Source organism: Gymnodraco acuticeps, unplaced genomic scaffold, assembly GCF_902827175.1.
Source record: "Gymnodraco acuticeps unplaced genomic scaffold, fGymAcu1.1, whole genome shotgun sequence".
Lineage (NCBI taxonomy): Eukaryota > Metazoa > Chordata > Actinopteri > Perciformes > Bathydraconidae > Gymnodraco > Gymnodraco acuticeps.
In genome coordinates this window covers 119,898-134,361 of record NW_022992079.1, presented here as the reverse complement: position 1 = coordinate 134,361, position 14,464 = coordinate 119,898, and the positions used below count along the sequence as shown (strand labels likewise).

At 40.0% G+C, this 14,464-nt stretch overlaps 1 protein-coding gene across 6 annotated transcripts in view; it reads right to left on the bottom strand.

Moving 5' to 3' along the window:
- Positions 1 to 14,464, bottom strand: part of LOC117537192 (plasma membrane calcium-transporting ATPase 1-like) — a 141,998-nt gene that overhangs the window by 27,008 nt on the left and 100,526 nt on the right. For 4 of the 6 annotated variants that reach the window (XM_034202346.1, XM_034202341.1, XM_034202343.1 and 1 more), the window contains exons 7-12: positions 12,763 to 12,798; positions 6,496 to 6,669; positions 4,321 to 4,535; positions 3,930 to 4,172; positions 2,804 to 3,045; positions 2,438 to 2,675 (exon numbers count right to left, since the gene is read on the bottom strand). In XM_034202346.1, the coding sequence (XP_034058237.1) occupies positions 2,438 to 2,675; positions 2,804 to 3,045; positions 3,930 to 4,172; positions 4,321 to 4,535; positions 6,496 to 6,669; positions 12,763 to 12,798 (1,148 nt within the window). The remainder of the gene's footprint in view (positions 1 to 2,437; positions 2,676 to 2,803; positions 3,046 to 3,929; positions 4,173 to 4,320; positions 4,536 to 6,495; positions 6,670 to 12,762; positions 12,799 to 14,464) is intronic. The other 2 variants (XM_034202344.1, XM_034202345.1) reach the window with 1 other exon arrangement.

Below are 14,464 nucleotides of genomic sequence, written 5' to 3'. Positions count from 1 at the left end.
AGACATATTACCCAAGGCAAATGTTCTAACCTGGAAAATAAAGTATATCGTATCGTAATGTAAGAAGTAGGGGGGGCTGATTCGGGCTGCTTTATTCAATAGTTGTTGTGTGTTGTCTCTGGAAATTGAACAGTTGCTACACTGTTTGAAAGTGGAAGTAGACCCTTTCAGGTCACAGATAAATGTACAATGTTTCATGAATATGTAAATTAATGTATGCCTAAATAGCCGAAATATCAATTTGGTGGCATCACATGTTCTTTTTGGATAACTGTGGATCTGCTGACTGTCTCCTGCTGCGCTCCAGTTATTTCCATCCTGCGTGTGTTATTTGTTCTCTGACATTAAAGCAGCAGGCAGCATCACTGATGTTGTCTGAGCTTCATTACTTCATTTAACACTTCAGAGCATCCACACACCTGACCACGACTACCTTCAGTGTCTCTGTTTGGAGAAAACTGTTTATCTCACCCCATTGACGTGCTATTGAACACTTTCCCCCTCTCCTTATAACACTAATATAATTATGAGCAGCGAGTCAGATCAGTGCAGTAACACTCTTGGGTTCATGTTCTCCTCTGTTCTTTCAGAAATAAAATCAACGTAGTCACTCAACGTTATGCCTACAGTGTGTGCATTTCAAGCTAAACCAAAGTCATTTAAGTACTAGCTAAAAGAAAACGTCATATCACTGATTGTTGATCATAAAATGCTCACAGACTGGACAGGCAATGGTAATGTTGCAATGCCAATACACAGTACAGTGTTTATCAGACCCAATTTATCAGATTGTGTTGTGCAAAAATAAAGATAGATGTTGAGAACCTTATGGTTAGCCTAATATTTATATAAGGGTAGAGCAGGGTTTCCGTTAGCCGGTAATTACCGCTTTTTAGCTGGTAACATGTATTAAAAACCGGTAAATTCAAAACCTGCAGGTCAAAATGTCCGGTAATAATTAAGGATGCTCCGATCGATCGGCCGCCGATCATTATCGGCCGATATTCTCCCTTAATAGTTTGATCGGGGCTCTCTATAAAGGCCGGTCAGAAGAGCTGGATCTGATCGATATGGACATAAACGTGAGTGAAGTGTAACCGGATGCGAGAGAGAGATCAGCTGCTGATCTGCTCTGCATGATCACCTGAAGCCCCGCCCACTGTTTAGTGAGCTGCATGAGAAACAGACGGGCTGTCGGGAGAGAGAGGGAGGGAGAGGGGAAAAGAGAGCATTCGTTTATTTCTCCGTTGTTAATATCCAAAGTTAATGTAAACTTTTGAATAATGTACTTCATCTACAAGTAGTTTGTTTCAATGTAATAATGATGTTGTTTGTTGTTTGTGGAAGTGCATCATTTATTGAAAAATGAATCTGAACTTTTCCATCTGTTACGATTATAAACTGAAGCAATATAAAAATGACTCCCATTAACTGAGTTTTAAACATCAGCATATCCGCTCATAGTCCGGTAATTACCTGCTAACGGAAACTCTGCTACACAACTCTTCTTCTTATTATTGCAACATGACCAGGAAGTTTAAAATGTGTCCGGTAAAATAAATTATTTCCGGACACTTGACCAGCAAGAAAGAATCCTAGCGGAAACCCTGATGTAGAGCTCTCCCTAAATATCTAACATGATGTTTTCTAGGGATCTTTTGTCTCTTTCAGTGGAGCCGAGTTACACATAGCTCCTCTTTATTTTCAACCCTTATGTCATTTATTTAAGGATGAGTATGCTCATCTTCAGGTTCATCTCAGTATGTTGTGTCTCTCCTGTGTCATGTCTCCATGCTTTAATGTTCAAAAAGCTCTTTCATTTTCTCACACTGCCTGTGCTGCAGCACCTCTTTTCACCCTCTGTCTGAAACCAGAGCCCAGTCTGCTTTGATTGGTTAGCCGGCTGGTTCTGTTGTGATTGGTCAACCGCTTAGAGATGTCCCGGCCCTTAGTCTATCACGTACAATGTGCTGGAGCTCTAACCAATGGAAGCGCAATGGGATTTATCTGTATAAATAAAGGTTTGAAATGAAATGAAATGAAAGCGCAAGTGTTACAGTGCTCCTTCTGGAGGGAACCTTGGGATTTTAACCTTTGCAGACCTTTACATGCACAAAAAAACAATTTATCACTACAGGAAAGGGACAAACCCAAAAAGCATGATAGTGCCTCTTTAGGACTGATCCCTACTAAGGCTGCATTCACACCAAGTCAGGTTATGTGGCGAAAAATCCAGTCCTCTCCCTTAGTTCCATTCAAATGAGGCAAAAGTCTAGCTGCTGAAAACTACTTAAAGATGAACCGATGGTGAAATATGATGTTTTCTGAAGCCGTTTCAATAATACCCCTAGTCTCCAGACATTTACATAACCCAGTGTCAGTGTGAACTACTTTTCCGGTGGATATCTGCGTGGGTGGTGTGAGGTTTCTTCTGTACCTCAGGTCTGACGGGGTCCTCGATGCCGACAACCACGATGCAGGTGAGTTCGTTCAGGATTTCGTTCTCGTTTTCCCAGTTGGGCTCTCCGGCCTGGGCGGGGAAGTCCCTGTACGCCACGCAGATGGTCCTCAGCCCGTCGCACGCCATTGGCTCAATCACCTTGCGCACCATCTCGTCACGGTCCTTAGGCTTGAAGATGCGGGGCTGACCCTGGGTGTCCAAAATACGAGAGCATCTGGGAGAGGAGAGGGAGGGAGGAGCTCATTAAGGGTAACATGTCATCGATCGACAGCTCTTCCCTCAGACTGGGGAAAACAATCACTAATTATAATTATTTTCAGTTTATTTGTTCTCTTTTCTTACTTCCTCAGGATGATCTCCGACGCCCCTTTGCTGTACATGCGGAAACCTCCATCAGCGTTCTTCAGCACCGTGCTCATGGACTTGCGGGAGGAGTTGAAGGTGTAAACCTTGTAGAGTTTTTCCTCGGGGACCTCGTCTCTGATTGGCTGGTAGTCCCTCTTCAGCTGCAGCACCATGCCCAGCAGAGCGCACTCCGTCTTGTTGCCAACGTGGCGAGGCAGGCCTCCTTCTTTCTCCGGAGGCTGAGGAGGGACAAAAGCATTAGGTGTAATGTTTCGAATTGTATCATTATCAGGCAACATTAGCACCAACACTACTTCTGTATGTACAGATGTGTTTGATCTGAAAGGTTGTTAGTCCACAAGTTTTAAGTCAGAAGAGAACAGAAGCTAACCTGGATCTGAAAACTTGTCTTATTTTCAGATCCTTTTACAAAAAACAAAATGTCCCGAACTAAGAGCTTCCGGTTCTTCTGAACACTGTTGCTGTTCCTGATTAATAACACCTTCAGAGAGCAGATTATATCAGCTGCAGCTATTTCACATGAATTTACTGTTCACTAAAGCTCTCACTAAAGCAATCAACTGTTGAGCTGTCATGTCTGTAAGCCAAGTCAATCTATTCTGTTTTCTGTTGAAGGGAAACCATTTGTATTTGCCCTGTTAATGTAGCTTACATGTTTATGTTGGCTGGTTGTAAAGTTAAGCAAGTCTTTAAGGCTAAATAAATGGTTAACCACCACTCAAAAACTGGGGGGAAATTGAAAAGGGATACATTTAGAGTCTATTTGCATGCCAAAGGTAAAGCCTTAAGAAATGGATCTGCCAGGTCTTTGAGGATAAGGTTTAGGTTATTAAAGGAAATCTTTAAAATATCCTACCAAATGAAGATCGACTTTTGACCTTGTTGAAATGATTGGTAAGACCCATTTTGTCCATGTCTTACTTCTTATAAGGCCTGTTTTTTTTCTACCATTGTGTCTTTATTGAATATAGAGAACAGATTGATTAGAAAGGGGGGAGAAAGAGGGGACGACATGCATCAAGTATTATCTTTTTTAGACTGGATTTGATTACATGTTTGTTAGTGTTGTGGTTGGTGGTTGCTGTGACAGTGAAGGTCTCACCAGGATCTTGGTGGTGTAGGCCGAGTTGATGGAGATGCTGTTGACCATAACTTCCAGAGTTTCCGGTTTGATGGCATCGGGCTCGGGGACAGTTTTGAAGTGCGTGTCGTTGACGTAGGCCTGCACCACCGTCATGCGGTTCATGGTCAGCGTGCCTGTTTTGTCCGAGCAGATGGCTGTAGCGTTGCCCATGGTCTCACAGGCATCCAGGTGACGCACCAGGTTGTTATCCTTCATCATTTTCTAAAATACGAACAGCGAAGTTAAAGGCTTAGATTTGCATTTGGACTTTGTTATTTAAACACAACATGACTCGTAGTTATCGAATCCTACACAAACACGATTCTTTGGGGGTTTAAATCCATTTATCTTACATTTCCCATAATCTTACCTTAACGGAGTAAGCCAGAGAAATGGTGACGGCGAGCGGCAGACCCTCAGGGACGGCCACCACCAGCACGGTCACGCCGATGATGAAGAATTTTACGAAGTACTGGATGTAGATGGGGGTGCACTCGGACGTCCAGGTTCGGCCCTGGACCGCGAAGGTGTCGATCACAAAGTAGAGGATGAGGATGATGACGGTCAAAGCCGACATGATCAGACCTGGTGACAAGAAGAAGAGTTTAAACACAAGTCCTTTTTCATGGCAAATCTTTTACTATGTAAGGGACCACTGGTTTCAAAGTATTGTATCTCATACGGTTAGAATTCAATTACATTAGCATTGTTTTTTTGTAGAAACACTTTTTAAACGTTTCGTGGTGCATTCAGGGACAATCCTATGTCCTAGAGCCAATGGCAGTTTGCTGAAAAGCCATGAAGCTGTTCTGAAATAAATCATTAATAAGTAATTCACAGAAAATAAACAAAGGATAATCATGTCATCACAATGTTCCTTTGATTGTGAACTTTGGTGGTCTCTTTCTCTCTATGTTTTTGGTCTGTCTCTAAAATTACTAAGTATTAAGGCCAACACAAATATTAGGTATGCAAAAATGTGCAGAAGACCATGTTGGTTTATGCATTTATTATTCAATGTTTGACTTGACTGAGTGCTGAATCCAACATCAAGCTCTGAAAACAAGCCAAATAAGTAATATTGGTTTATATTTTACGATGTCTGGATGCAATATAAAAAGGTGAAAAATATTAACAGGAAATCTTTGCACTAAGACGAGTCATAAAACAAAAATATACCTGTATTATCTGCCTAAAAAATATCATTATATTATAATATTCATCTGACATCATCCGGATCAGGTAGGACAGGTGAAACAGAGGAATCAACGGCTTGTGTTGTTTTCCTTCACCTTTCACGTCAGTCACCTTCTGTCAAAGTGTTTTGGCCCAGATTCTATTTCTGTAGTTCAACTGATATCTGAAGCCCCCCACCCTCCCGCCCCCTTCATCCTGTCCTGAAAGTCCCTCAATGTATTAAGGTCAATTGAAGTGACACAGAAAATACCTTCACTTCCGGGATGAATCTTGTTCCCAATAAAGCACCCGTCCAATAACACTGAGTGCACTGCCTATCCTTTTACTGCCTGATCACTTTGTCAGCTATTAAATGAACAGTGCTACATTTATCAAAATCCTCTCTTTGTCTTGCTGAAAGTCAGACATGAAGACGGGTATCAGGTAAATGTGTCCAGTACAAAGACATGTTAGCCTAGCTTAGCAAATGACTGGAAGCAGGGGATAACTGCTAGCCTAGTGCCAGTAAAAGGTTCAAATTGAACTTTTGTTATGTTAGCCACCATGCTATCACCAGCCCCTTCTGTAATTGGCTAATCACATTTAAAGTAAAAAAACTGAGTATACAATCTCATTAATAAGGACATGATCAGAGACTTCACAAATCATGCTCTCCCTCATTTATGAATTTCCAACTGGTAAGGAATAGATGAATTAGACCAGTGAGTTAAAGCTAAAATCCTAAATAATTCATATTTTCCATTCATAATTTTCAGTGAGGGGAGAATTACTTAAATATCCAAACACCTAATAAATGGATCCAGATGAAATGTGGTCTGCCTCCGGATGAATTGTTATAACAATGTTATTTACTCTATAATAACTCATTAGCCATTGAGAGTGTAAACATTATACCTGTTAAACATCAGAATGTTAGCATCATTATTGTATGCATGTTACGTTATGCAAACATATCATGTAGCTAAAAAACACTGATGAGTGTTGAAGGGTTTCAGGGTGTACTTACTCCCTAAATACTGTCTTACGTATATTTTTATAATTGTATTTTGTTCTACTTGTGTTTATTAAAGTCCCTCTAAACTATTATATGACATAATGTTTTGCTGATATTTTCTTAAACCTGTTTAGTTTTGCAAACAGTTTTGTCAAATATAAATGAATGAACTTTAAATTGACCTGACTTCACTTAAAATGTGATAAAAGGTAGATATTGAAAACATATTTGAAAATGTAGCCTGGTTAAAGTTTGCCCCGACCTCTAGTCTTTGTGCTAAGCTAGGCTAAACAGATCGTGGACTTTATGTAATGTTAGTGATATTTTACATGTATGTGTGTTTGTTTTACTCACCAGCCTTCCCGATCTGCACAGCTAGTTTGGTCAGTTTGCCCTGCAGCACTGATTTCTCCTTCTTGGTCACATTGACCTTCTTCACCGGTTTCACCTCCTCTTTCTCCTCTGACTCGGTGGCCTCCTCGCTCTTCAGAGGCTGGATCTCCAGGGCGATGCCGTCCTGGGTTTTGGCTGGGAGGAGGAGGAGGGGTGGGAGGAAAAGTTGGTGGTTTGGAGGTAAAAGGAGGAGGAGGAGAAAGGTGGGACCATGATGGAAAGTAAAAAGAGATGAAAGAGGTTTAAGAAAAGTGTTTTGACACGAAGAGGTGAAAAATGAAGGACAAGGAAAAGAGGGATGGAGGGATATTTTATGGAGGCAGATGTTTTTTTAAATAAAGATGAGGTCAAAAATGGTAGCAGAGGAAAAGGGGAGGAATTTAGAACGGGTTGACAAAAGGTAAATTAATGAAATTAATAAATAATAATACATTACAAAAAGGGGGATGGAGCAGAATTGGGGATGAAGGGTAGAGAAGCAGAGAAAACATTAAAGATTCAGTTGGAAGGAAAGCTGAAGACGACACACAACATTCTCAGAAAATACTTTGACATCTTCATTAACGAGTTGACCCTTTTACTGAATGCAGAGTCGCATATCTATTTATGATCACAAAACATTCATGAACAAGGTCCAAGTAGCGTTCAGAGACACACAGCGGTTCATAATGAGGAGCAGCAGACAGAACAGAGAACAGCAGGAACAACAGAGAGGATTTAACCACACACACACACACACACACACACACACACACACACACACACACACACACACACACACACACACACACACACACACACACACACACACACACCCACACACACACACACACACACACCACACACACACACACACACACACACACACACACACACACACACACACACACACACACACACACACACACACACACACACACACACACACACACACACACACACACACCACACGTCCTGCTCGCCAGCTTTGCTCCTCATTTGCATAAACAAACGGTGTATTTGCATTTCACTTCATCAGCTGGGATCTGTTTGGACTGTAGTACTGTAACGTGGAGCTTTTTGATCCGTTTGATGTCTGCTCAAGAGCTTACACTGAATGCAGCTGCACTCCCTCCACCCCCTGCCGTTTGTCATATTTCCATACCAAAGAAATGTGAGTTGGCGATGAATGTAAACAGAGCAGATGTGCACTCTTCTGAGTTTTGATGTTCTGTTTGTCCTCATGAACAACTGAGCTGACAACACCGGGAGGATTTATTAGCTTTACATGTTGAAAGTGTTCTGATCCATCAGCTAACTGTATTTATCCCTGTTGGAGAGCCACTGCTGGCAACACTGTCAACATCACTTCTGGAACCAACAATACCAACAGATCATGGACATAAAGCAGATCTAGATTCCTGGATGACCAGTGAGACGTTTTTAAAAGAAACAGGTGTTTGATGATTAATATCCTTTTTTATAAAAAAGCGATGAGGCAAACGTCTGTTAGAGAACCTGTTCCTATTTTATTATCTACTACTCCCTACAAATAACACTTTTTTTTTTATAATATTACAAAAATTTAAAAAATGTAATAATAATATTAAATGTATATAACAAAATAATTATAATAAAATTGATTACAACAATTATTACTTATATTAATATTATTAATGTCTAGTCCTCTTATGTGCCATTTCTTCAGTGCGTTTTCAACCGTCAATTGAAATAAAACATATATTAATACGAACTGATTGATTGGACCTCATGCAGGAAGAAGTCGTTAAAGTGTTTTTAGAGCACTCGTTACCTTCAGGGATTTAGCCTGTTGTATGATTAATGTACAGATACATAGATATTGGAGGAATATTAATGTGCTGTCTGGTTTATAGTGTGAAGGTGGGAATGCAGAGAGGCTTACCGAGGGGAAAGGAAATCTATGCTGAGTTTTATGTACATTATATATTTTATGGTGAAGATGTTTTTATTCTTCCTTTATTTTGAAGAAGAAGTTATTAGCTATTGCAGAATTGGAAATCAATACCAAGTGATCTTTTATTTACTCTTGGGTGACATTCTTATAAAAACAAAACGCAACAACACAGTTACTTTCAATCAAGTTGAAGATGTTTTTGTTTACTGCTTACTTTTATTAAATAAAATAAGTCATTTTTACACAGCTCTGTAACTTTTATTCTTGTGTTTAACACCTACCTGTCTTTTTCATTTGAACTTGTTTTATTTTGGTGCGTTTCTTTTGGCCTTTGATTGATGTACTTTGGCTTGCAGGAAATGTGGTATGTAAATAGACTTGTTTGAACAATTGTGCAAGAAAACCTGATGAAAAGGTTTTAGAATATGAACAATGTTCTTGAGTGGGGCTCCAAGTCTGTAAAAGACAAATCTGCTTTGATAACCAATACTTCCTCTTACATGGAGCTGGGGGAAATAAAGCAAAACCAGGTAATGTGTTTTTTTTAAAAGTGATATTTACCCAAAAACGTTTTCACTGTCATTTTAACTGCCTCTCTCAGAAGTCCCCGCACTGTATTTTGCTAATAGGGAAGTCCTTTCATGGCAGCATGACCTCCACATGACATTTAAACACTCTGAATGTGGGGATGAGTCGGTGTCAAACCAGGAAGCTGTGGAGCTTTATGCACATGGTCCACTCTGAAGACAAGCCACAACATAGAATCAACTGACACAGCTTCACATGAACAGGACTGAGACCCACTGACCAACCACAGAACTGTAAACAGGCGCAGCACTGAACCATGGGAGAGCGCACGGCGGGCAGCGGGGAGGGGGGTGTCTGACAACCAAAATAAATAAATAAAAGAAAGCAAGTCAACCAAACAGAAGACAAAGGATCACCCCAGAAAACGACAGCGATGCAGAACCACGACAGAGATTGACAGGAGGAGGAAGAGGAGGCTGCAGAGCTGTGGAGGCTGCAGGAGGCTTCAGCAAGACACAAAAAATAACCGAGAGGAGGGAGAGAGTCAAACAGTGATTACAAGACAACATGGAGTCCTGAGCAACACCCTGCAAGGAGGCAACAGTGAAAGAAAAGAAACTGAGGAACACAAACAGACCAGACGACAGCCCACTAACACTGCAAGGGTGCAACTCCCACACACACACCGACAGCCTCGCTCAGCCAAAACACATCCCGGCACTGTTGGCTTTTTCTGAGCAGTGTCAACACAATACAGTGGATACATGTGTGGAAATGTGCGATGGGAAAACATTTGAAATCCTCTTATTTATGAAAAGGGTGTTGCTGTCGGCGAAACTCAACACCTCCTGCACAGATGTTTCACATTAAAAGCCTTCCAGCAGCTCAAAGGGACAAATCCCCCCTGTTTTGGTGGGCTTATAATGTGAAACATCTGCAGGAAGTTTGATGAATGCTTATTTAACAGTAATAGCTGGCAAGGTCGAGGTTAATGAGGGAATGAGAGCAGTATCAGAGTGGGGACTGTTGCCTGATCTGCTCCACTTTCATTTGTTATTGATCAATCACATGTGTACAATAAGAGTCATTTCACCACTCTGCCTCTCCAATTATTTTTCAGCACTGAAACTGTTTTCATGAAGTCATTTTTTTCTCAGTTGCTTCAATTTTGGTATAATTAGCTGATTTATCAATCAGCCCATCTACTATTATATTTCAGGTTTGTTACAGGATCTCATTCAAGGGGATTTGTTCTATTTGAGTTAAGTGATATTTGAGTTTGTTTCCCAGATTATTTAGATGTGAAATTGGGCTTTAGGGAAGTGAAATGGAAATATTATTCATCAACCACCTGTAGGAAGTTGCGTAACAGTGATCGGAAAAAACCCCCAGCAAAGTTAAAGCTTTTGAAGGATTTAAATAGAAAGCAGCAGTCATTGTTTTTTCGGACACTAGGGAGCAGAAGAAAGCTAATCATAGTCTGACAAATACACCATCCTGACATATTGTAAAATACAAAACACAGCCTCGTTCTTCATCCAGTGAAGCAGAAGCATCTGGAGCTGTGTGAAACCAAAACTAGGAGCTTAAAGAATGAGTTCAATAGAGTGGTGCAGTGATGACGTATGTATCTAGGCAACCCAGAAATTAGCGTCGTAAGGGCTCCCTCGACAAACGGCATGGGATTTTTCCATTGGACTTTGTAATATTGCACATAATAAGATCTGTGGCTAACAAACGTTTATGTTACTTAGCAGGATAATCTCCACATATCAACACCACTCTATAAAGAGTAAATATCTGCAGAAGTAAAAAGCTTACGTGAGAGTATAAACAAACGACACCACAGTCCCATAGTCGTTAAGCTAAACTTTAAAGGCACATAATGTTCTGCGTGATGATGTTTGGTAGTCTGATTTAGTCACTTGTTAGCCACCGCATTTGCTCATTTTTAGATTCATAGAACATCATTAATAGAAGCCTCACTATTTGACTGACATGTTATGTTGTAAATTAAACTATTACGTTTCCCTTTATAGGTTTAATCTAATAAATAAAAACATTAAATATTACATTTTTTGAAAAGCTTTAAAAGGCATCCTCACAAAGCTGGAAGAAACTCATTAAAAGTTGAACTGTAAGAGGCATTTAATTCTCACAGGTAAGTACCACTATGAATATATGACGATCTCATTGAGTAGGATTCATTAAACTACCCAACGGTATATAAAGGAGATCAAATTAACGTTAAGTTACAAAGTTGTGTATCTGACTTGAGGCATTTCTGCAGATTTTGATCTTAATGCGTTTTAGTGGAGGTCATTCTTGATTGCAGGTCTGAAAAATATCAAATATTTTTGTGCAAAAGTGTGAGGAGGATCCACGTGCCAGAAGTGTGTGTGTGTGGTGTGTCTGTATGTGTGTGTGTGTGTTTGTGTGTACATCAAGTGGCATTCTGGTCGCAGCAGATGCTCAAACCATGGGAGGTCGGGAGGAAGGGAGTTGTGTGAGCGTGTGTATGGAGTGTATTGGGGTGTGTGCGAGTGTGTGTGCGGAGACAGCTTGTAGAGGAAGTCGGACATGTGTTGGATCACACGGGACATTGAGGACGGTTGGCTGTTTCGAGTTGGGAAGTTGGCACAAAGACGTCATCAACACAAACACACAGCCATAAACATTAAATATGGAGGGCAGCACCGAGGGAGCGCTTGATTTCAACACTGCGTCACCCAAGAAGGAGACATCAGAGGTCAAACTAACATGTTAGACCTCTGGTAGAGTTTATATTTGTGTCTCAATTCTTAGAGCGGGATAGGACATTTGAGTTTTTGCAAGCACATACCGTTATTTTTTAGCAATATATATATATATGTATATAAAAGAACAATTTCTCTGTGAACAAAAGTACTCTCAATTAGTATGTGTTGATCTAATGTAAGCTAATAACTCACACTCATTTGCTCTTTCTTAATTTAACTTATCAAAACAAGATAAGTTATTTATTTATTTTTACCTTTATTCAATCTTTTTATTTTCAGTATAGTTATCTTGTTAGGTCGTCAGCTATCTTCTGCCAGATTAGCAGTAGGTAAATAAACTAGTTTTCAACCGGGTACATCCAAGAAAGCCAGCACCAAGAAGGTTTGGAATCTAAGCTTGGAAAAAACACTTATGATTAATGAATCCACAAATCAGTGAGTCACCTTGTAACATGTTTTTAAAAATAAATGTAGCACACAAAAGTTTTTTTTTAAATGGAAAACATCAAATTAGCCAAGCCTAAATAGCTAGCTAGCTTAATTAGCTATTTGGGTCATTCTTTTTTTTTAAATCATTTTTAAAAATATTTTCTTTATTCTTTGAGCCAATGGTAACAATAGTCCATATATGAAATGAGCACAACACTTTTTTTTCTGGATCATATGTCTATGAAATAAATATAATGTGATTGCAAGAACTCTTTGTTGTGCTTAAACTGTGCAGACACACTCTCAAAAATAAAGGCACAAATACAACTCTATACTGTATTAACCCCACTATCACAGATCACCATGACAACTGTAGACGCTGTGATTGGCTGTCAAAGACTGAAGGTTGAGAGTTGCACCCTTAAACAGGTAAAGCAAGGCGAGAGAACGTCCCCCTTTATATAGCAGAGAGAGAGAGAGAGAGACATGGACTGGACACTCCCCTCCTGCCGCTGGGTGGAGGGGAGGTGAGGAGGGGGGGAGTAACAGGGAGGATGGAGGGACAGAGAGGGACAGATGGATGAATGGAGGGGTTACCTTTGTTGCGATTTTCAGAGGGTCCTTGTTTTTTACCTGTTCGGACAGAGAGAGAGGGCGGAATGCTGATAAAATGGCTCAAAAGAAAAATAAGATCAAAACAAACTGAGGGAGAACACAAAATTCAAACTGATAGAAACCCACATGTGTGTGTGTGTGTGTCGTGTGTGTGTGTTGTGGGCAGGAATGGACCAATCAGAGGAGAGAGACGCACCGCTTCCTGCTGTCGGAGAACCAACAGTGTTTGACAAAAGAGCTAATAAAACCAAGACCTCGGTTATCAAAATAAATACGAATTTGATTCAGTTGAATTTCAAACAATTATGTATTCAACAAATATACATTATCGGTATGACCAACTTCAATAATAGTCAGTATAATGTTCTGTTGTGATATTTGAATGGAGACATGTCAGTCGAAGAATAATCCTCTTAGCACTTTTAGTATGAACACCACTTAGTCACTTACAGACTTTATGATGCATAATGGTTGTGTACTGTGTGTGTACTGTGTATGGTGAGTGCTGTCTTATATGCCGGTGCCAAAGACACATTTCACACTTACACTTGTTATCAGTCGCTTTGGATAAAAGCGTCAACAAAATTAAATGTGATTTCCATTTTATGCAAATGTGTTGGACACTAAAGTGATCTGAATTTGAATGATTTCCCACAATGTACATCGGTTTGGCTACATTGTTGAGGGTACATGCTCCTTTTTGTCATTTGTCATTCACCTACATAACTAATGTATACAATACTGTTATACTGTTTGGCATTATCTACATTTTAAGACAATTATCGTTTGTAGGATACTTATACTTTCAACAATCATCTGGTTTCTTGAATGCAATTGATCAACTAAATTCTTTTTGGGACCATATACATACCCTCGGGAGACGAGTTGTTCACATCATGTATCTTTTTTGACAACATCTCTGATTTCAGTGTGTCTGGTTCAAAGTTGTCCCTTCTGATCTCTTATTTCATTTCCGGATGTGTCGATACTGCATGTCTGAAAATCTGAGCTGTTTTTTCTTTTGTTTGTTTTCTTTTTAATGAGGTGTCTTATTTCATTACAGCGTTGGTAAAAGAAATCCAGACAAGTCATCCTCTCAATTGGATGGTGATGTGAGGAAGAGGTTGTGGTTTCTAAATAATTATTAAGGACAAACCTACAAGTTCTTTCAAACAATGTGTGCACTGGTTGTGTTGAGGTTTTTTTTGAGTGATGGATGTGGCTTACTTCCTTCACTGCAGATATATAAACTGATATTATGGCTGCACAAGTCCTTGTTGATCTTATCATCTATTATTGATTTTTGTCATGTTTTGATAAGGTGTGTAAAAGAAGCAGGTCAGGTGTGTGTTTCCTCCCTTAGGGACATTCACTTCCTGTTGCCCTAATATGGAGCTATTTGCTTTTATGTTGAAAGGAGTTGTTAGCAAGGTCAAAGCCAACATGAACACCCACACACTGAAACAGCTCTTTGATATTCAGCCCGTGGTGTGTGATTGATGACAGGAGCTAAACTGCCGCAAGTGTGTGATTGTGTGTCTATGTTTACACATACTGGAGGCTCTTACTCTAAGATAACCAATGGGTGTGACTTTACTTGTATGCATGTGTTTTTGAACGTCTATTTGTGTGTGTTCAGGGTTGCTGCAGCCATGTGTGACGGTAAAGTCTGCTGTGTCGGCTG